The sequence below is a fragment of the Coturnix japonica genome, chromosome 15 (genome assembly GCF_001577835.2).
Source record: "Coturnix japonica isolate 7356 chromosome 15, Coturnix japonica 2.1, whole genome shotgun sequence".
NCBI classification, from domain to species: domain Eukaryota; kingdom Metazoa; phylum Chordata; class Aves; order Galliformes; family Phasianidae; genus Coturnix; species Coturnix japonica.
Genome location: NC_029530.1, coordinates 5,941,239 through 5,965,016, shown reverse-complemented (window position 1 = coordinate 5,965,016; position 23,778 = coordinate 5,941,239). Strand labels below are relative to the sequence as shown.

Here is a 23,778-nt window from a genome sequence, read left to right as displayed (position 1 = left end):
GCTGTCCCCAGAGCATGACCAAAGTGGATGACCCATCCCTGTGCCCATCCCCATCCTGGTAGGTTTGGGAAGAACATATGTACCCATAACCCTAACGCAACCTACTTCTCACCAACATTATAGGGCAAATCACTTCACACGGGTGGCGAGCAGTTCCACCAGTGCCCCACACCTGATGGCATGGAGTGGGGACACCACCGGGCTCAGTGCACGTGGGGCCATGGCCCCCTAATCCCAGGGCTTTGGCGCACACCCCGCACACATGCGTGCATCTCACCCGGTGCCATGGCTGGATTAATGGATCAGCATCATAAGGAGGTTATTTATAGGTGCTCCTCCGTGCCCTAAAATCTGCAGGGTGAAGTCAGGCTGGGGAGGGGTGGGACAGCGGGTCCCTCCAATAGGGCTGGGTGAGCGCCACAGCAAGCAAACAAAATCCAGAGCACACATCCAGCAACATCCTGGTTTTACTTTGGGAAAAACAACATCCGGACACACAGCTTTGCAGGTTTTGTGGATTTTTTTCTTTTTTTTTTTTTCTTTTTTTTTTTTTTCTCTCTCATTTGTTTTCTCTCCTTTTTAAAACAATATAAGTGCAGCCAGCACTTCTCACAGTAGAATATAATGGTCGATTTTAGTATAAAAAAAAACATTCTCAGAGATTTTGTAAATGCACTTAGTGCTTGAACAGGCCTTTCAGGGATACAGTACCTCTTATCTGAGCACAATCACCTTGGGTTTCCTCGGGGTAGTGTTTGTTTCCTTGCCTCATCAGAAAAACATTGGGTGACGCAGAGCCATTTTTAAACCAATAAACCTATTAAGCACATAATGACATAGGGTGAATAGCGGAGGGGTAACCAGCATTTCTGAGCTGCTTCAAAAGAAAAAGAAAGAAAGAAATGAAGAAGCCTGCCACAATCCCACTGTGGTGCGAGGGCTGGGTACAGAACCCAACGTGGTTCTACACACTGCCTGCCTTTAGAACGGAACAAAAGGATAATGGACTAGAAAAAGGGGGGGAAGAAAAGAAAAACAAACCCAAAAACAAAGAAAAAAGAAAGAACTCCAAACTCTTGGAGATCTGCGCTGTGGGCGCAGCGCCGTGGGCTCATCCCCCCCTCATAGGCCAGCACCCAAGATGCGTGTTGTGGGCAACTGAAAAAATAAAAAGAACAAAAAAAAAGAAAAATCTGTTCAAGTTTTCAAGTGTTTTTTTTTTTTTCTTAAATAGCGTCCAGGCTGTCCCCAGTTACGAGCTTTTAATCAAAGCAGTGCAAGTTACGGACTTCAGCTAAAGGTGAGCGCGGAGGGACCCTGCCTGCGGCCCGCACCGTGCGCAGAGCGGAGCTCCTCTCCCTGGATAGCAGCAACTCGTAGCGATTCCCTGTTCACATTCGTGGAAATAAAATGATTTCTGAGCTATATAAGACAAGCATTCCTTCATCCTTGGCTTCCAGCGGGCACACGCGGTTCGATGAGCCCGGTTCCATGCCAGTACCTGCGGGACCCGTGTTGGCAGCCGACCCCAACCAACCCCATCACCCCTCAACGGCCTCACGGTGCCAGAGGGCCTGGCTGCCATCCTGGCTTTGGGAAGAGCAGCGGCTGCCCCTTATCTATAGACAGGCAGGCGGATGTGGGCGTGCTGGTGGTCCAAGAGCCTTGGCACAGACACGGTCTCATAGCCCTTGCCCAACATCTGCTCCTTGATGCAGGGCGGGTGGATGTCGTTAATGAGATACTCCAGCGACTGGAGGCTGCTGCTGAGGATGGAGGTGTTGCAGAGCGCCTTGCTGGGCAGCCCCTCAGCCGGCGGCATGCCGAGCTCGCGCGGCACAGGGCCCAGCTCAGGCGGTGGGTTGTAACAGTCACTGGTGGGGGTCACCAGGACGCTGTTCCACGGTGGCACAAAGTACTGCCCCACCGCAAAGTTGCCGTGCATGCAGTTCAATGGTGACGAGCTCACCTTCTCCCCCGCTGGCCCGTAGGGTCGTGAGGCGGCCGCACAGGCTTCAGGTGACTTGCTGAGGGCCCCACTGCCCCCGCTGTACACCCGTAGGTGCTGCTGCTGCTTCTGCTGCCACAGCAGGTAGTCCACGCCGTCAGGGTAGAGCCCCGCTTTCGGCCCCAATGCTGGGGTGGAGCCCAGCGGCAGCTCGGCTCCCTTGCGGCACTCGGGCAGCACGGCATAGGCTGAGGCCATGGTGGGGAAGGCGCCGTGCTTGGCCGGGCTGGGGTGGGCGGCCGGCAGTGCCGGGCAGGCAGGCTGTGTGGCCTGAGCCTGGCACTGCTGGTTGAGCTGGTAGATGATGCTCTGGATGGAGGGCAGGTTGGAGGGCGGCAGCGCCAGGCCACGGCCTGCCAGCGGCAGCGCCGAGCCAGCCACTGTCACGTTGGGGGGCACGGGGCCCTCCAGCTGCTTCTGGTGGTAGCTCAGTGGGCCAGCACAGGAGGGGCCTGGGGCTAAAGTGCTTGAGGATGGGTAGGGAGCGACGCCAGCCTGCGCGGGCGACAGCTTAGTCCGCTTGCCCTCCGCATTCTTCACCACGCTTTTGCTGGAGGCTTTGACGATGGCCAGGAGGCCCTGGTAGCCGCCGGCATGCACGGGGTAGGGGCTGTAGCGCTGCCCCGTGGTGTCGTACCCATTGACCGTTCGGTTAAGGTGCTTGTGCTGTGGGACCCTGATGTTGGTGGGGAAGATCTTGATGGTCAGCGGGCTGTTGGCCACTTTCTGTGCATAGGCGTCCAGCTCAGCGGGGCTGGGGTAGCGTGGGGAATGCATGGGTGCTGCCGTCTCGCCTGCAGGAGCAAAGCAAAGCATCAATCCCACTCCAAGACCCGCGGGCACTCTTCAGCCTCACCCCCCTCCACCTCCTCCTCCTCCATTTCCTCCTCCTTTTTCTTCTCCAGCATCACCCACCCAACAGAAACGAGGTCACGGCACAAACCTGCCCCCTCACGCTTAGAAAGTCACTTCTAAGTGGCCTAAAATAAACCCGGTGTGGAGAATGGAAATGTCACTTTACCCAACGGGGGAATCTTTCTCCGAGATTGGATTTAAACTACATTATACAAGCAATTTCATGGGTGCTTTGCGCTGCTACGAGAACCTCACCAAAAATGGAAAAGCATCGCATTTACCATCCATAAATCAGCAGTTCCTATAATGAGCACAAAAATGTCACTTTTATGCAATTTTACAGATGAACAAAACTGGTGAAATTAACTGTGGTAACCTACTGTAGTCAGCAAAAGCCACCGCAGGAAAAAAAAAATTATTATATATGTATATATTTTTTTGCTCCTTTCAAACTCTTTCCCAAGCAAGTTTCTGCCATTCTGGTGTGAAAACTCATTTGTCGTACCCATTATACTTTCATTTGGAGTTTATCTTGAGTATCCAATGAGCCACCAACTGTGAAAATGATTAAATCTACAAAATCTATCTAATAGATGGAATAAATTAGGTGTTTAAAATCTGCACATGCGTGTGCACATCCACGCCAGCACATGGTGTGCAGTGGGGAGCCAGGTTGGCTTTCATTTCCTAATGCAGCACCGTGTTGGGACCCCCACGTGGTTCCCAGGAATTTGCCTCCATCCATGGAGTTATTGGTGACACTACTAAAAAGGAGGCAAAGGAGACAGGTCCCAAAGGTTTGTCCCATGGGTTTATCCACTGTCCAGTTCCCCAGAACATCCCTACATCTCCCAGTGTGGAGAGGGCTCAAGCACTGCCATTGCTCCAAAAAGCTGCCAGCAGGACAGGCAGCCAACAGCCATCTTCAGCCCACCCCATGCCAAGTGCCACCAAGGATCCCCAGCCCTCCCATGGACCCTTCCTTGTGCCTGCAAGAGCAAGGTCTGACATTAAAAACAGCACCTAGGGGGATGCTGGGGCACTCGCACCCCTGGGACCTGGTGTACAACACCCTTGGAGGAGCAGGAACATCCACAGGGATGCAGGGAGTGAGGCCACGGATGGCCACTTCCTTCCTCTCCATTAATGTGGTGTACCAGTAATTTAAAAGGCAGAATGCAAGAGTGTTCAGCAGCCATTTCTCCCATTAAGTTAATGTTATGGGATTTTTACAGGTGTCTTAAATAGACACTGTTATTAACGAGTATATTAAGCCAATTAAAACCAGGGTCTTTGAGCAGGATTTAATGTTACAGCTTCCAGCAGCGGAATATGGGCATTGCTCACGCTGGGTAGACCCACCCAATAAGAGCAGAGTGGGGACCCGGTGGGGATTGGGGGCACCTGCCCAGCAGCACCACGAGCACCACGCATCTGCATTCCCCTTCACGCCGGCACCGCTGTCCTTGGAGGTGGCAGCATCGTGAATGCTCAATTAACATGACACTAATTAGCTGGTGACACTTGCAGAATCCCTAATGAACCCATTCCACAGAGGGAGGGAGGGGGGAGAATACTCCTTTTGAAGCAAAAAAATGAAATTAAATTAAAAATTATAAACAAAAAAAAAAGGGGATGGGATGGATGGATGGATGGAGCAGCATCGCCCCACACACCGCTGCTCGCTGATGGCCCCATGCACGGCTGCCAGCTATCCAAGGGAGAGCCAGGAGCCTCTTTTGTCACCTTCTTCGCACCAGCTGGGTTGGATTTGACAAGTCACAAATTCAGTGTGTTGTCACATATCAGGGTGACGCACCAAACCCCCACTGGGAAAATTACAGAGCTACCAATTTCCAAGAGGCTCCTGGCGCGCTCGTGCGCGCTGCTGGTAAGCGGCTCCCCCTCTCCGGAGTAATTACTGCTTTCTAACGGGCTGTAATTACTGAGAGATGCAAACTCTCCTGAAGCACCGCCGTCACCCGTCAGGCACAGACAGCCCGCCCGACGCTCAGCCGGCCGCTGGCAGTTTTCTTCCCCCTCCTCTTCTTGAAGCTGAACCCTTGGGGATGTCATGATGAAGGTGGTGGCATGTGGCGCAGCCCCCTTTGCTTCCCATGGTGAGCACCAGGCATGTTGAACTGGTGAGCAGCAAATCCACGCAGCCATGGGAGGAGGAGGAGGATGTGGATGATGAAGGCAGCAATGACTCAAAGGACGACATTGAGACGGCGCTGCACAACATGGGTTAGTGGGCATGGTGGCGATGGGCTGGCAGTTGGACTTGATGAACTTGGTGGTCTTTTCCAGTCTTAACACAGGCATGGTGGGGATGGGTTGATAGCTAGATTTGAAGGTCTTGGAGGTCTTTCTCAGTCTTAACCATTCTACAAGCAGACATAGTGGTGACCTGATGATCTTGGAGGTCTCTTCCAACCTCTATGATCCCACAGTTCTATGATTCCCATCCTTGCAACACCCATTGGTGACTGCCTCTCCCACTGGGTGCCACTGGCCACCTCCTGCCTCCTCTCGCCTTCTCCCCAGATAAAGATAGCACACAGCAGCTTCAGGTTCCCCCTCCCTCCCTGACCTGCTCTATTTTTCCAGCCTGCACTCAATAACAGCTAAATAATTGAATCTGCTCAGCAGCCAAAGATTTGTTTTGAATTTTATTGGAATTTTAAATTGTTTTGTTTCTTCGGTATTTTATTACTGTAAATGGAAAATGCATCGCCCGCAGTAATAATCCTATGGCTTTTTATATTACTCCAAGCTTCTGCTCAAAGCATTATTGGAAAGCTAGGCAGAAATGAGAAGCCATTATAATGGCAGCATAGGCTTATAAGATTACGCCTCCAGCTAAACAACTTTTTACTTTAGCAAATTGGCCACCAAATTCGGTTCAAGACACAGATTTAAAACCTGGGCCCTGACAGCGTGGCAATCCAAAATAAATCTTGTTTTTATGGATTGGGGCAGCCTCAGCCCTGTTGTGCTCTGAGGGAAAAGCCTGTGCAAAATGTCTGACAAAAGGCATGGGATCGCTTTGCCACCAGTGGCAAGAAAAAGTGGAGGAGCTGTGCCACGGTGATGGGACATCCTCAAACAAAGCAGCATCCTTGTTCTGCTTTTGGGCTGCACAATTGTCAGCACAGCACCTGCTGCATCCAGGCATTTCCCAGCATGATGAAGAGAGGACAACCAGGACAACTGGGCATGTGGAGGGGAACAAGGGCTTGGCAGGGACGTGGTGGCAGCAGCCAGCACCAGCTACTGCCATGCACCCCGTGGGGACACGGGGAGGCTCCACTCTTGCATTCCATTCTGCAGGAGCCCAGAGCTCACTCAGCTCTGGGACAAGGTGCTCTGCTCACACGTAGTGGGGAAGCCTCAGTGTCTTCAAAGCTCCTAAAATAGACCAGCAGTCCCACTTCCCTCCCTGCAAATCTGCGAGCAGATTTTAAAAGCCTCAATATTTGCACAACGTTTGGAAGAAAACAAACACAGCGCTGGGAGTGTTGACAAACACACAAAGCCCCGATGCTGGGGTCCCAAGTTCCTGTTGACAAAGCTTCGTGGATACCAATGGCACCATGTTGGCACTGGGGGGACACATGGGACACGTGGGGACGCTGCCCTGGCCGTGCTGTGCTGGCACTGCCCCTGCTACATGCCTTCCTTCCTTCCCTGTCGGATTTTGCCGTTTTCCACCCTTTGAAGTGCAGCGGTTTCTATGGTGATCATGTCCCCAGGATGGGTGGTGCAGAGGCCACCGCAGTGTGGTGGATGCAGCGGGGGGTGCAGAGGGGGGGACCTGCACCTGTGCAGTCCCCAGCCCCCCACCAGCACTGCTTGGGGCACATGGCAGCCCTGTGGCATCCTTGGGTATGATACAATGGGCTCTGCCATGCATGAGACCCCCCGCTTGCAGAAGTCCCACTAAACAGGAGCACCTCAATTGCTGGACCACCCCAACTGCAAGAGCCCCCCAGTCAAAGGATCCCCATTACTGGGAGCCCGCAGCCCTGCTCTGCAAGCAGCTGGCACAAAACCTCCCCCAGCAGAGCCGCCCCGGTGAGAGAAAAATGCACACCGGCTTCAAGGTCCTAAATTAAAAACAACTACAGGAATAATAGCTGGAGAAATCCATCTGAATAAACGTAGGTGGCAAACCTCGAGCGGCAGCCGCGCAAGAGCTGTAATGTGCAAAGACAACAAAATTCATGACAAAGCACAAAGGGAAGAGCAGGGCTTTGCCATCCCGAGATATTCATCCATTAACACGTTCCCTTTTTAGGCTGACATGTCATTTCAGACGGGCCTTTTTTTCCTCCCCTTTATTCTCTCCCTTGAAGGAGCGCGCGGCTTTGCCGAGGCGTTTGCTGAATTGGATCACCTCAGGGCGAGCACTTTATTATCTGCAGTCAAAGCGTCACCACAAATACCAGTCTACACACACATGTGTCACTTTCTATTTGTCTCCTCGCCGAGGTATTAGCACCGAGCGCTGCCGCGGCACCGTGGCCAGCAGGCGTGGGGATGCTGGCTCTGGGGACGCGCTAATGTCACCTCTGTGTTGCTCTGATAGCTCCCCTGTTCCACCCCAATAGCACCATGCTGGCACCCCAGTTCAACTCCAATGGCATCCTGGTGCCACCCCAATGCTGTCCCAGTGGTGTCTCAAGGCCACCCTACATCCTGATGTCACTCTTGCGACACCATGATGCTGCCCTCACGCCGCCCTGATGCCATCCCAATGCTACCCCAATGTCATCTTGATGCCAACTCAACACCACTCCTTGGCTGATCCAATGCCATCCCAGTGCCACCCCATGGCTGACCCAGTGCCATCTTGATGCCATCCAACACCACTCCTTTGGCTGACCCGATGTCATCTTGATGCCATCCCAATGCTATCCTATGGCTGACACAATGCCACCCTGATGCCACCCCACCAATAGGACCAGAAGGGACCCCACACAGCCCTGCAGCTCACCCTTGCCCCTCACTCTGTTACTTGGGCCAGGTGCATGACAATGAAAGCATTTTAACATTAGATCTGTTTCAAACCCCAGACTTTTCATGCCAGTGGCTGGTTGGACCAATGGAACCCAGTGCACAGCAAAGCTTCTGAAGCTCCTACAAGACACTGGTAGCAAAAAACCCTGCAATAAGCTGAGAAAGAGTGACGAGGAAAAGTCTAAATGCAAATAAAAATCAAGCATGGGATGGGTAACCAGGGGCTGAACGCACACAAAGCTTCAAGCTCAGCTCCATCCTTGACAACCACGGGGTCTCACCTGGATTGTGTCCCCTCACCCATCCATCTCCCCCAGCACACGTGACCGATCGAAAGTGTTTTTGCAGCATTTCCTGGCAGGGAAAAGTGCAACTCAACAGCACATTTTGGGCATGGCAGTTAATTGAACTCTTTTCTTTATGGCACGTATATAAATACGCAGAACCATCATTAACCGACCCCTTCCAGAAACTGAAAATGAAAGAATTAATCTTATTTCACTCATGTGTAACCCCTCATGAAATTAAAATGATATTTTATGGGTGTGTACAAAAGCAGAGCTGAGCTGCAGCTACTTTAATGAAAATGCCCTTGGTGTAAGTAGAATTGTGTAATGAGAAGCCATTCAAGGCGGTTTTATTCCATATGCAATTAAAGAGTTTTATCACTCAGAGGTGAGCTGCCATGGGTGCATCCCATAGTGCGCAGGGACATCTGGAATGCCCCAAAAACAGCTTGCTATATGCAGTGCTGCCCCTATAGCATCCGACACTACAGTAGTGATGTTTGCAGCATAAGGTGGCATTTGATGTGAGCGTGTCAACTCCCTTTTGCTCCACAATAGGCTTCGGTAAACAAATGGCACTCGTTATCTCATCTTTCTAAAAGGCATCTGCAAAAACTAAAAAGGGAGCAGATGAGGAAGGAGAAAACACAGCTCAGCAAAGCTCTTGATGTGCGAGAAAACAGGTGGGGATGTTCCACAGCCCTCTTGATGTAGCAAAGCATGCACCAGCCTGCTGCCCTCCCAGCCAGACCTGCAGTCCACTGGGGCATCTCGCTTCCCATGGCCCCATGGCTGCAGCACAGTAAGCCCCCAGGCAGCTCTACAATGGGCAACGCAACAAGAGTTGCTGCAATGGGAGCCGACGTCCTTAAAGCTTAAGAGTTCAAGGAGCTGCTCGTCCCTCCTGGCTCAATATTGATCCCACCTCATGGCCCCCCACAGCCCGGCCAGCTGACGGCAGCACGGTGAGCTCCAGAGGTGGGCACACAGAAAGGAGCATTTAATTAAATATAAGCCATCGCTGCAGAGAGCGAGAAAAGCAACGAGTTTGGCCAAGCCCAGAGTGGTATTATTTGATTTATAATTTAAATAAAGCTCAGGATTCCTGTAATGCACACGGAATAAAAGCAAAAGGGAGCAGCCTGCTGGAGTTAATTGGACGTGATATTTTCCTAAGGATGCTGCTCCTTCTGAACCTCCTGCTCCCTGCTGGAGTGGGACACCATCCCAAGGCAATGTCCAGAACACAAAAGCTGGCTGCTGCTGTGAGCATCATGGTGCCAACACCCAGAGCAGATGCAGTGGGATGCTTGGAGGAGGCTGTGCTGGAGCACAGAGCACCATACGCTGGGACTGGGGCACAGGGAACAACCAAGGGATGAAGGTTCTGGTGCTTTGGGCTCCAAACACGGGCAGAAAAATGAATCCGCTCACCTTCTACGTGAAATTAATACAAAAATTAATCAGTGGCACCGGCAGGGTAATAGGATTTCACAGTGGTGCTGGGCCAGACGGCCAATGTGCCGAGAGCCAGACTCATTTAATATCGACAGAAACAATGCCAGAGGACAGAAATAAGACCCATAAAGATAATTACTGAGATACTCAGGAGCAAATTAAGTAATCAGAGGCACTTCTAAATTGTGTCTCGTTTTAAGAGAATGCTATCTTGTCCCAATAGCCAGGCAGGCGCTGCGGGACGAGCTCCTCCCTGCCCTGCTTACCACAGGTGCCATAAATAAAGAAGGGAAAATTGTATTCAAAACCAGATGCGTGGCCCTGAATGTCACCTGCAATTTAATTTGAAATAGCAGGAGGCAGAGAGGAGAGAGACATGCTGTATTTTCCCATAATGAGCGGAAACATACGGTCAGCTAAACTTTGATTAAGGTGACCTGGCCAGCGGCAAGCATGCTAGGGGAACATGGCTATGCATTGTGCTGGGGGTGGGGGAAATGAACCCCACAGTGTGGTTCTGCCCCAGGGGTGGGGGCCCCCAGTGCCCATGCACTCCCCATCTGCTTGGATCTGGTTGTGGTGGCAGCTCTGCAAGCTGCCCTTGATGCCAGGGATGCAGTCTGGGGACACTGGGACTGGGGACCCCTCTTGGGACATGGGGTGGCTGTCACTGCTGAGGGTGCTTTGCTGAATGGAGACACCACGTCCAGGCTCCAGCTCCCCAGATCATGCTGTTTTGGCACAATTTCAGCAGGATGGGAAATGCCAGGGAGCACTGAATCCCCCACACCGGGCTATGGGGTGGTGCTTTTTGGTGTTATACCACACGTGTCATTACAGTCCCCAGCCCTCATCCACCCCTGGGATGCGCTGTGCACACTATAGGCACAGGTGGGTGCATCCTGACCTCAGCATCACAGCAGGCACAACACACAACACCTGGTGCTGCACTCTTGGGGTCCCCATTGCAACCCATTGGGCTCTGCACTGCAGGTCCTGGCCTTGAGGGCACAGCTCCACTCATTAGCACATGGCACCAAGGAGCGCCGGGAGCCGCAGCCCTCGCGCCAGCCCTGTGCTGCTGCTCAGGCATGACGGATTAGGAATAATTTTACAAGAGCAACATTCATTTTCCTTCCAGACACTAATAGGGAAGAGACTTGAACAGCACAGATTCAGCACGAGCACACGGGCCATGCCTGCTTCATTGAGGCCATGGAGAGCCAAAACCCCAAAGGTGCCTGGATTCAAAGTGTTTGGGGTCACTGGTCCCATCCACCCCACAACCAACAGCCCCAACTCCCACACGTACCCCTGGACAAAGCTGGTGCCACCCCATACCGGCAGTGCCAGGATGCCCAGGTAGAGGGGAAAATGTCTCCAGGAAAATACAGATCATTAAACAAATGCCTAGGGGCTGTCACACACTAACAAGCAGAGCTTTAGCAGCTGATTTGTCTTCAGCCTGCAATGTTTAAAAATCCAACTGAGACCAGCAGAAAAATATCCACTCCCCTCTTTAAAACACACATTCATCACTTGAGAATCTTAATGCGTCTTTCCCAGCCGGGGAGGTCAAACACGCCTGCCTAAAGCAGGCTCATTAAATATACATTTAATCATGGTTTGGATTGAGAGACAAAGGCTGGGAGAGACAGGTGCTTTACTGGAGTGACCTTTTGGAACCCATTTTAATGTAACTAGTTTACAGCTTATCTGAAAGGCCAGCTCCTTGGGAAGGCGAGCTGCAGCAAAACTGGGAAAGTAATTACAGGGGGAAGGGATGGAAAGAAAGGAAGGAGTGGGGGCTGGAGGTCTGGGAGCTGTGAGCAGGTACCGGACATTGTCTGCTCTGTGCTTTGCAGGCGGTTGCATGAGATTTTCTGAAGTTCCACTTATCAGCCCCAGTGACCCAATTTAATTTGCTTATCTTGTCTTCTTCCTCCCCCAGCCCCCCGCCCCAGCTTCTCCTGCTCTTTTTAATTATCAGTTAAATAAATGTCTTTTCCAATAAGACAAGGAGCATCAAAGCAGCAAGCGGCGCGTGCATGCCCTGGGGATGCTGAGAGCGAGGCACCAGCTTGGCTCCAGAGCATCCTGGACAAGAGAGCATCCCATAACTGGGAGCATCCTGGATCTCAGAGCACCCCACATCTGAAAGCATCCCAGATCTTGGAGAAACCCACATCTCAGAGCATCCCACATTTGGGAGCACCCTGGATTTTGAAGCATGCCAGATCTCAGAGCATCCCAGTCCTCAAAGCATCTCAGCTCTTGGAGCATCATGGATGTAGGAGCATCCCAGACCTGAGAGCACCCCATCAGCCCCATGATGCTGCACACAATCCCTCCCCATGGCCGCGGGCACTTACACTTGCGTGGCTCCAGTGCCTTGTTGGGGTTGGGGCAGGCCAGGTGCTGCCCAGGTGGGTTCTGGGTTCGCTGCAGGCACGCCAGCATGGTCCGTGAGTCCTGGCCGGCCGCAGCCGCACCGTGCACTGCCAAGAGAAGAGAGATAGTGTTAATGGGGGGGGGGGAGAGGGGGTCCAGCCGTTCACCCACACCCACTGCTGGGCAAAGTCTGCATGCATGGAGGCTGGGAGCTCTCGCACCCGCTGCGCAGGGGCCTTTGCTCTTTTGGAGATAAATAAATAAGTATGGAAGCCTTAAATAAATATGAAGCTCTATAAAATAAATATGAAGGGCTCAGTGGGTGGTTGGTGCTCCCCCGTGATGCTTTCTGCTCTTCCTGCAGGAAACAGAACAGCTCCTCCTGCTCCCGGGGACAGCTGCAACCATTGGATGCACAGCAGGGATTTGGCCTGCAGGCATCAAAATCCCACTTGGGTCCTGCGGTGTGCCAAAATCCGGCTGGGAAATCTGCAGGGGTCAGGCCAAAGGCACCTCCACCACTGATGTGTGAACTGCACGTCCTGCACATGGCACATCGTCCTGTAGGAACCACACAGAGGGCAGAGGTAGCAAACCCATCCTTGGAGCTGCAGCTTCTGGTCCATGTGAGATGTCAGGGATGGATGTCACAGAGGGTCCCCTCTCTTCCCCAGCTGGTGCTTGGGGTAAGCGCTGCTCATCAAGCTCCATCCTCACCCCTTGGAACGCTCCCCCACATCCACCTGGTAGCAAACCACTCCTGCCCACCTCCAATCTGACCAAAGGCCATAGGTCTGTGCTCACACCCAGCCACCAACATGGGCTTGGGACCACAAGCTTCTGCCTCATCCTCATCCCCACAGCGGCCTCCAGAACTGCAAAATTCAGGAACCAGAGACTGTGAGAGCAAAGGTGTGAGGAGCAAAAGACGAGGAAGAGCCACCGCACACAGAGCAGGTGCCTGGAGAACCCAAATGGTGCCGTTTTCTCCTAATAATGAAGTATTCATGAGTAAAAGCCTTTTTCACTACTTTCTTAAGATACTAATTTCACAACAAGCGCCTTGTTACCATGCAATTATTCCAATCTTGCATTTCTCCCAGATTCCATCTGTCCTAGCGCTCTCTAAATGAAAGACAATCATGTAACCACCTTTCATTATTCACTATTTTACTTTCAGCAAAGGTACCCTGAAAGAAATGATTTCCTCTGAAAGGGACTTTTATTCAGTTTCAAAACCAATTTTCTCCTATTACTGTCTTAAAAAAAGGAGGAGGGGGGGGCAGGGAGGTGTTTTTATTTCGCGCATTACATATCCTTTGTTAATGCAGCTCGCAGTAAAAGCAGCCGTATCCATTTTCTGGCTTCGATTTCTGGTAATTTTAAAATATGCCATTACAATCAGGCAGAAATTATACAGTTTGAAAAGAGAATGAAGTGCTTCTTATTCAAAGCCTGAGCACACTTGACTGCTTGGGAGTTGGCGTCGACCCACCGGGACCAGGCTGCATCCCCCACTCCCAGTGGATGGCTTTGGCCACAGGACCATGCATGGGACCCCCACAATGGGCTGCCACCATTAGCAGACATCACCTCAACCCTTGTGCTGCCCCAGAAAGTCACCTCATCCCTGCATCCCATATGGATGGCTCAGGTCCGAGCCTGGCACCGGGCTGAGAGCATCAGCCCCCCATACAATGGGCATCTGTCCGCTCGGTGGCATTTTGTTAATGCTGCCCAGAAAAGCCCTTGAATCAGCTGATGGGAATTGGACGCTGTGCCGTTCAAATGCTTACCGCCAGCTTAGTTAGCTCCATCTGCATTTGAACTAATTCCAATCAGCAGGATCTGATTTAGTTCAAGCTGCTCTGGCTCTTTCATGGCAAGAAAGGCAACACTCAGCAGTTTTATGCCCTGCCCCGAGTCGCACAGCCCCTGCCCAGCCTACAGCCACACAAATCACAGCAGGGCAATGGGGTGAGGATGGAGCTGCCCGGCCCCACAGCCCCACGGTGCTGCTGTAAAGGACCCCATAACCTCTCCATCTTCCTTCCACTGCTGGGATGGGGACAAGGACAAGGCTGTCCCTGAGCCAGTGAGGCCCCAGCAGGTGCTGTCACCATGGTGTGCCAGCACAGGGCACATCATTGCCCTGCTCCCAAAGGGTTGGGGACACCACGTCCCCATTGTCCTCCTCCTCCTCCTCCCTCCATCCCAGCCCCATTCCCACCACCTCCCTCCCTGCCCCCCACTCTGCTAATTTCCAAGCTCTATCGCTCCATCGGACTATTTATAAACCCAAGGTCTTTGTGACTTTAATAAAAAAAAATAAAGAAAAAAACAAAAAACCTCAACCCTCTGTGTCTAAAGCTCCAATGACAGAAGGGTTTGGCACCTTCTCTGACATCAGAGGCCGATAAGACGGTCTTATCTCCTCTGAGAGCCCCGCGAAGGTCCCTCCAGCGAGATAAGGCCAGCGCAGCTGTCGATAGAGGCTTTCATAGGCGAGGATTTAGATAAAAGAAAATGTGACAGGAGGGGGGGTAGGAGGGGGGGGGGGAAGAAAGGGAACTTTCAAAGTCTCAGCCTGAATTGGGTCTGTGCCGTTCTCCTCGGCAGAACAATGAATAAAGGGGATTGCAGAAACTGGCCCCTTGTTAGGGAAAGAAAGGGCCATGTCTGCTGCCGCCGTGCATCCCTGCCCACTGCTAACGAAGCTGAGCGGGCACCGCGACCCCAGCACACAGCCCAGCTGGGTACAGGGCATAGAAACCACACAAAGGGAATCTAGGGGTGATGGAGGGAGGCAGAAAGGGATGCTACATGACCTTGCAATCGAGCCACATGGGGTGTCTGGCAGTGGGAACAGGGCAGGAGGAGGACACACCATGCGACGCCCGACAGCGCGGTGCAGGAAGGAGTGAATGCAGGAAAGGTCACCCTGCGGTAAATCACGGGGAGCCAGAGATAAAATAGAAAAGAAAGTTTGATGACACCTTGCCCAGGGCTGCAATAAAGCACGGCACGCTGCTGCTGGCTGCCCACAACCTTCCCCTCCATACAGCAAATGTCTCCAGTGGGGCTGAGCTTGAACCGTGCGCCCTGTTCCCCTCCGTGCTCCAGCCCCGGGCCTTTCAGGGGGCCCTGTTAATAATTAAATGTTAATCTAAAAAGCAATTTTAGCTGCGGTGCTGCAGATCTGGTTAGAGATTACATTAGCATGTAAGAGTCAAGGGTAATTTTCTCTAACCCCTCTTGTGATCTTTAAAACCCGCAGATCTTAAAGCGACACCGGCTCCCTCTGATTAAAATTGGAAGCCTGGGTTTGTGGTGGATAATGATGCTGAAAGTGATTATTGTGGGTTAGGGTGTGCGGTGCTCTGTGGGAATGCACGAGCAATGGGGTACATGGATGTGAATGGAGCACATTCCCCAAGCTCAGGTTCAAAGCCAGAAACCCAAACCAAGCAGGCACATGTATGAGGCCTCGTGCTCCTCCAAACTGCTCCATTGCAATAAATATTGGGGACTGAAGGCAAAGAGGGAGAATGCATTAGGGAGGCACTGGCAGGATGGGACAGGATGGTCCCTGCATGGGGACATGAGGTTGGGCATGTGGCCTCAGCGCCTGCTCAGAGCAAGGTTGTTCATTCAACACAATGAGCACCTGTACCCATGGCATGCCCAGCACCTGCCTTTCCTTACATAGGAAACATCTTGCTGCCATTTCCCCACCCTCTCCCCTCTTTAAGAGCCTCCAATACACAAACGACCCAAGGGAACAGCAAGGAGGTGGGGACTGAAGGTCACGGGGACCAAAAGGATGTGGGGATAGGGATTGTAACAATGCATCTCCATCCCAATGGAGCCCCAGGCAGCAGCTGGGTCAGGACAGCAGCACAGCCAGGCTGGCACTGCCTGTCCCCAGCATCACCAGCTGCAACAAGCACACAAGTGTTGGAGCAGCACGGAGGGAGCTCTGAGCATCCTCTGCCCTTGCAGGATGCGGAATGGGACCCAGGCAGGCAGCAAAAAAGAAGAACATAAAACCCACCCAACAGCCTTCTGCTTGCACGCAGGGCCACAAAAGCTGCAATGACCCCGCGAGCAGAATGGCTGCGGGAGCACAAAGCGCAAATTGAATCAGAGGACAGAAGTAAATTGCCTCCTGACTGTTACAAATGATCTGATGGAAGAAATAAGGTATCAGATGCGTACGTAACAATGGAATTAAAAAAAAGAACCAACAACCCCAACAATTCGAGTGTTACTGAGCATTTGCAGACATCCTTGCGGAGGGTTAGGGCGGCCTGGTTAAATTTATGTGTCAGCTTTAAGGAGGCCTCTCATCAAATGAGCTATTTTGGGCAGAGATTAAAGATCTATTTTCGCCGTGAGCGGGAACAGCTCTCCCTAACAGGTTAATGATGATTCTGGAAAGCGGAGCGGCCCCTGTGCTGTCTGTGGCCCTGATGGGGGCTGTGGGGTTGGGATGGCACCAGGGTGGATGGGATGCATGGCTTTGTGGCTTGGAGGGACCCCAGCTCAGCACACAGGGATGCTCCATAGCCTTTTCCAACCAATCTCCATGCAACGCCCCAGGGAACACTCCCACCAACATCACCCTTGGCTGTGCCGTTCAATGTCCCCAGCTCCATCACAGCCATCTGCCCACTGCCAGGTCCCGGGAGGTCTCCAACCCGCAGGGAGCTGCCAAGGACACCTGCAGGCAGCATGTGCTGGATTAGCAGGGCTTAGCTCTGGCCAGCTCAGGAGAGACGCCCACACCGTCGGTGCAGGGAATGAGTGGCCTCAGTGCAGCCAGGGATGGGGAGGAGCACAGGAACAGCCGCGACGTGGGATAGGAACGCAACGTCAGCACCCAACAATGAAGCAGAACTTTCCTTCATTTCCCATTAGAAACAAAACCTCACTGTCCAACAGCATTCCAGCCAAGGACGCAGCAACAAATAAGCCACAAAGCCTTGTGAAAACCAAAAGCATCCCCATAGAACATGGGTAGCCACACAGGGAACCAGAGCAGCCGAGACCTGTGCCAATCCTGAGCCCAAGGACCATCAAGCCCAGTATCTGCCCTAGTGCCAAGGTCCGTATCCATCCCATACAACCAGCCCATACAACCATCACTGCTGGGATGGGTATAGCTGGACCCACAGCCCTGGGCCACCCATGGCAGCAGCGCACGCAGGGCAGGCGCGCGTCACAACCGCAGCCCCGAGCGGTGGAGCTGTGAAAGAATCCAACGAAGGAATTCAGGGTAGATCGCGCCGCCGAAATTACTATAATCAAAGGCTTTCACAAAGGCTTCAAATGCAACCAATTACCCTGAAAAGGCAAGGCAAGAAAGAAAACAAATTAACGTGTTTGCACAGAGCCCTGGCGGCAACGCGCCCGCCAACCCGCACCCTCCGCACGACCCCGGCCCGGCCGTCCCCGCGTCCCCACGCACACAATGGGGCTCTGTGCTGAGGTTGTGGGGTGGCCATGGACAGACCCCCGGCACAGCTCCTTTCAAAGGCTCATTGAGGCCGCCCCGCGCCCAGCAGATGGAGGCCATTCACGGCGTGGGCTCCGCAGCCCCCTGCGCCCGCCGCCCTCGCCTAATTAAGTTATGCTTCGTCTGCGCCGCGAGGCTGGGATGGGAAAGAGGGGGTGAGGGGACGGAAAACAACCAAATCAACTTCTTCTTTTTAATATCTAGAAAGAGTCCGTCCCACTAAGTCTATTTTGTAACACAAAGCTGCGGGGATTTAAACCTTTTCTCACCCGGAGAGATGGAAATGAATGGAGCTCTTTAATGAGCTGGTTCAGCAGAAAAAAAAAAGATAGATTTCTGAGATTACTGTAGGAATTCTTATAATTGATGTGTACTTTTGTAACGAGGATTATAGCACCATCCGGTCAAGTCACGCTGGCTCTTCCTTCCCCCTTCCCTTGCTCTGCCCATGCGCCTTCATGGGGGGGTGCAGAACAGCTCCCGTCAACAAGAAATTAAACAGCCTTCTCTTCTTTAGCCGTAGATAATGCAACGCAAGCGCTGAATAGGAAAATAAGGCATCTATCAAGATTTATCTATTTGTTTTACAAAGACCTACTTTCTCCTGCCTGTTCGGCGAGGCCAGATGAGCCTCTGAATGCCAAGTAATTAAAATGAACACAGAACAATAACGCGAGCCCTCCGAAGAACGCGGAGTTTCCCCCTTTTATGTTTATAGCAATTGTATGAAAATGTACAACACGGAATGGCAACAGCTGACAGCCGAGATGAAGCAGACATGATTGCGAGTTGGCTTCCTCCCGCAGCTGATTGGCATTAATTGTGCGCGTTTGCAAAGCAGAACAGAAAGTCTGACATTAGCTTCAAGCGAACGTTTCTTTCTAATAGTCTTAATGATTACGACGAGAGCTGATGATGATCATCGCTGTGCCGTGAGCGGAGCAGAGCAGGGTTGTCCCTGTCCCTATGGGATGTGTGCTGTGGGGCTGCCCCACATCCTGACCTGGTTGGGTTGGGGCAGGGGGTGCTGCAACGTGCCAAGAACCTCCAACCCGGAGCCTGTTATTAAAGCTGACTAATTAAACATCATCCAAGTTTTCATCGCTGTCTCTTTGCTGGGCTGGGTGGTTTATTGGATGCCCTTTGCGATGCTCAGTGCACGGCCATGACATGCAGGACCCTCCTAACCCCAACCCAGCTGGGTTTGCACAGGGGGAAAAAAATACATCACTAAATTATGGACATCCATCAACCACGTGAGCACTGTGCCATAGGGCACAGGCACCCAGCTGCCCTCCAGTGCAATGCAGGTGACAGCAATGTCCCCTGCCCTGTGTCCTGAAGCTCTGTAGTCTCACACCCCATAAACCCCACTACTAGCAGATAGGAAATATCCAGTGTGTGTGCACAGCCCTTGCTTTATTGGCCGTTCTCTCGTAAAACCCAGGGCTGCCATGACAAAGTAGGGCTGCTCTTAGTGTGTCATTAATGGGCACGGTGAGATGCAGCCCCCAGTGTCACCATCCATCAGGTTGGGTTCTACCCAGCCCTATATCCCCACATTAAGCCCATGGGGATGGCCACAGCTCTGTGCTGTACCACCTGCACTGGCCAACGTGGTGCCAGGCTCAGGGAATTCCCACATCCCTCAATTGTCCCCAAATGACAAGAAATCAAACCATGAGCCCCTCCTCCTTTCCTTCCCCCCCCCAAAAAAGTCCGTAAAGAAGAGCTATAAAAATGGCTTGTTATCTCACCTAGCGCGGCTCAGACTGTATGTTATTGCTAATTGGGTATAACATCCTTGTCTTGTTCTGCTCTCTGAAGCTAAATCAAGAAAGCACCACTGCTGCGAACTAATTATATCTCTGGACTGCAGACTCCAGCTTGTCTTTCCCTTTATTGAGTTAAAAAATGGTCACTAACCTTAATCTCTCATATCCCCAAGCATTAGGGCTACTGAAAAACTACTGCTTCCCCCCTAGTCCGTGCTGGGAGAGTCAGAGCACGTGGCTGGGGAGGGCTTTGCCTGCTCCTGCTCACTGCTGCTTTTTGGCTTTTCCTTCCCAAAGGGAAACTCGAGCTGCTTGCAGGATGGCACTTTTTAAGCTGAACACACTGATGTGATAGCAGCCACAGCCCAGCAGGAATAGCAGCACCAGGAGCAGTGGGGGCTCATCACCAGGTCATGCCTGTCCACTGGGATATCCCCTGTGTGCTTGTCCCCATATGGCCACATCCGCATAGGGGGAGAGAAACCAAAGCACAAATGCAATGCACACCCCTGTGCTGAGCTCAGCACAGAGCCAGCCCCGTGCCCCATCATAATTTCTCTTTGGAAAGCCAAACTTGGGTTCTCTCCCCCTTCCAGAAGCAGTATGAATATTTATCCCCAGCAGCTCAATCTCTCCGCTGCAGGGTATTATGGTTTTATTCGTGTTTGGTTACTGCTGGTGGGAAGCCAGCCCTCACTCCAGCCTGCAGCACAACCAAATGACCCGCAGAAGGCAGATGGTGCAGGGCTGGAACATCCCCTCTCCGGGATCAGGGGCAGAGTGCCCCAGCTTTACACATAGGGGCAGGGCACCCAGTGCCACCACCACGATGGGACCCCCCTCACCCCAGCCCTGCGGTGAGCTCATGGGGTGTGCTCACTGTCTGGGGTGAAAACGCTGCTCTGTTCTCTCTCTCCAGCAAAAAGGAGTCCCAGGGGCTATAAAAATTCCCAGCAGGCTCTTGTCAGTCTCAGGTCATTAACTTTCTTTCATTGGGAGTTTGTTTACAGGCAGCCATAAATAGCAGCGCTGGTGCCACGCTCAGGGCTGGGGCTGCGGGTGGTAGCGGGGCAAAGCACCCCAGGGTGCTCACCAGCACCCTGTCCCATACCCCCATAGAGCACCCGCTGTCCCCAGCCACCCTCCCATTCATCAAGCTGTCCCCAGCCACCCCGTGTCCCCGCCAGGATGGGGACAAAGGACATCCAGCCCTGCGATGCTCCCCGCGTCTCACCAGGCATTGCCCTGACCTCATCCAACGGGAGAAATTAATTACCGAGCTGTCGTCACGCCACGGCTGGCTGCTGGGAGTGCAGTCACCAGTCGCCTCCCACCCGGAGTGTCTGGGCGTGGGAAGGCTCTGTGTCCCCCACCCTTCATGTCCCCAACCTAAAGAAGACCTCAAGCATCCCCAACCCATCTCCATCATTGCCCGCTGACCACATCTATTAGTGCCACATCTCCATGTTCCCTGAACACCTCATGGGACACTGAGCCCACCACGTCCCCGGGCAGCTGTGCCAGCACCTGACTGCTCTATGGGAGGAGGAACCATTCCTAACACCCAACCCAGCAGCCTTTAGCAGTGTGTGAACACACCGGGTGCAGCTCTCATGGGGGACGTGGCACCATCCAGCAGCACTTGGCTGCACGCAGACACCAGTTAAACATTTACACCCCATCCCTGCACAGCAGCCACTTGGGGGTTCCCTGGGACTACAGACCAGGAGGGGAGCACAGGGTTCACCAACCCCAATGGTGAATGGATGCCAACAGCACAGCCTGCACCAGGCCCATGGGCTCAACTCTGGGCTCTTACCATAGGCACAGCCAACTTGGATGGATGGATGGATGGATGGATGGATGGATGGATGGATGGAACTGCTGCCCATCCCTGGGCCAGGACCGGCCCCAACCCCAGCCCCACGCTCCCCCACATGTAGGGAAATGCCTTTATTTCCAACCTCACGCTCGGCACAACCTGTAATCAGAGCAACACAAATAGCCCCTGCTTCCCATGTAAATTAAAAACACCCATTAGGCAGATTTCAAAAGATGTCAGTAGGCTTATAATTATACACGACATCCTTCCGAGATAAAAGCGATTACCGGGGATGCAAATCACTTAGCAACCAATCAGTGCCCCCAGAGTGCAAAGCACTGACCAGCCATCCATTTTCGCCTCGTCCTTTTATTCCCTGCATCGAGCAAATACAAACACAGATAAAGAGAGGCACAATAGCTCTTGACACGCAAATAGGTTAACATAATAAAGCCAGCTTTAGCCGGCTCACTCGAGGGAGAAAAGCAATTCTCAGGCAAGCAGGAGGTAATAAAACAGGGCTTTTGTGTTCCTGGCTCCCATTCTCACCCCTGCGCCAGCTTTGCTGCATTAGCTGATAGGCATCGCGGTTTGATTGAATTACCTTTCATGAATATTAGCTTTTTGAGGAATGCGCAGGCAGAAGAAGAAGAAGAGAAAGAAGCAACGTCTTATTCTTGCATGCATGCATGAGCCCGATGCAGACGGACACGCAAAGAGCGGGGCTGGGGGTGAGAGGGGGCTGGGGAGGGAGGGGGGTCCCGGAGCTGCGACCACCCCCCGCTATGGGCAACCCCATAGAGCTGGGGGGGCTCAGGGTGTTCGGCCCCATGGATCTGAGCTGGGCAGCCCGGTGGTGGGAAGGGGCACGGAGAGAGGCCTTAACGTGGACACCACGAGGATCCCACCGTGAGGATCCCAACCCTGGTGCCGTCCAGACTCTGGGTACGGGCACAGCACGTCGTGCCAAGGTCGGGTCACTCGAGGCTGTGACTTTGACGCCCAGCTTTGCCAACCAAGCTGCGGGCACCTGCTGCAGGCAGAACCGAACCGCGGAGCACAGCGGGCAGCACTAATAGGGACGGCACTAATGGGGACGGTACTAATGGGGACAGCACGGGGACGCGGCCGCCACCACGGGAGCCAGCAACACTCATCCAAAGGCTGCAATTAAGATCCAGCCCTGAGCGACTCCAGCTCGTCCCTATTCAGCCACGACGGGCCAATGGTCCCCAATACAGGGACAGTGGGTTTCTCCCCGCTCCATCCTCGGGCTCAATACCCACACGGAGCCGCTTCGATCGCTCGCACGGTGCTCGGCTGCAGCGGGGCCCGTGGTGCAGCCCGTGCTGACCTACAAACGGGCACAGAGCCTTGGGATCATCGCTCTCGCCCTGCTTCACGCTAAGACACAAGCAGACCCCGAGCGGGGCTGCATTTGGGGTTACCGACCCCCACACCGGCAGGGGGAGACCCCAATGCTGAAAGTTTGGCTGGGAAAGGGGGGCAGGCAGCTCCCACCTGCACTAAGATAAAGGTTCTGGAGTGGTTGGAGATAACACTGGGATGCTTTGCTCGCCCGCACGGCACAACCCGGCTGCAGGGGCACGGAGAGGCGCACAGCCGGTGAATACCGCTAAATCAGCACGAGTAGCTTATACACCCTAATATATATACACACATACACGTGTGAACGTCCCAAAGCTCCCCTACAACGAACGCAACCTCCCGGCTCCGGGACACTCCGGGAAGGGGGGAAGAACCCCAGGCCCGGCTCCAACCCCGCATCATCGGGGTACCCCCCACCCCCCTCCCCACCTCCATCCCGACCCCACCGTGCCGTGCAACCCCCGTTACCGTCAGAGAACGATCCGGGCCGGCTCCTCCGGTCGCTGCGGTTCGGGGCGCTCCGGGCCGCCCCCCCAGGGCCGCCCCCCCCCGTGAGCGGCCAGTGTGGGGAAGGGGGGGGGGGGGTGTTAAAAAAACCACGGGAAGGTCCGAAAAATGAATAAGAATAAGGTCCAAATATGGGGAAAAATTATATATAGATGGGGAAAAATGATCCGAATGAGGAGAAAATACGGTCCGAATAGAGAAAAAAAAAAAAAAAATGGATATAGCAGAGGTCCGAACGGGTCAAGAAATCGAAGATGTAAAGGTCCAAAACGGAGGGGGAAAAAAAAAGGAAAAAATAAAAATAAGCGAATTAAAGGTCCAAATAGGAAGAAAACGGGCAGCGCCGTGGTTCACACGGCGTGCGGCGGGGCCATGGCATCGCGGCTCGTCCTTTGTGCGCAGCGCTGGGTGCCGGCTCAGCGCTCCATGGCGGCGGGGCCGGGCCGGGCTCGATACGGGGCGAGGCCCCGGGGAGCTGCTGCTGCTGCTGCCGCCTCCGTCCGTCTGTCTCTGTCTGTGTCTGTCTGTCTGTCCGTCCGTCCCGCCCGGCGGCTGCGGCGACACTGAGCGCCCCGCTCGGGTTAAAGCCCCGCCCCCCCCCCAACACACCCGGCTCGTTCACATGGAGACGCCGCCGCGCGTCCTGCGGGCAGGGGGCGGGGCTTAGAGAACACGTGGCTTTTTATTTCGCGGGAAAATTCGAAGCTGGCGCGCCAAGTTTCTTGCCCTATTTGGTATTAAGGGAG

At 53.3% G+C, this 23,778-nt stretch overlaps 1 protein-coding gene across 1 annotated transcript; it reads right to left on the bottom strand.

Annotated features, from left to right (window-relative positions):
* Positions 1-541: 541 nt before the first annotated feature.
* On the bottom strand, positions 542-23,646 carry FAM222A (family with sequence similarity 222 member A). The gene is made up of 3 exons (XM_015878496.2): positions 22,994-23,646; positions 12,003-12,128; positions 542-2,802 (listed from the first exon to the last, which is right to left on the bottom strand). Exons 2-3 carry the CDS (start codon positions 12,088-12,090, stop codon positions 1,616-1,618), a joined length of 1,275 nt encoding a protein of 424 aa, XP_015733982.1. The 5' UTR covers positions 12,091-12,128; positions 22,994-23,646; the 3' UTR covers positions 542-1,615.
* Positions 23,647-23,778: the final 132 nt, after the last annotated feature.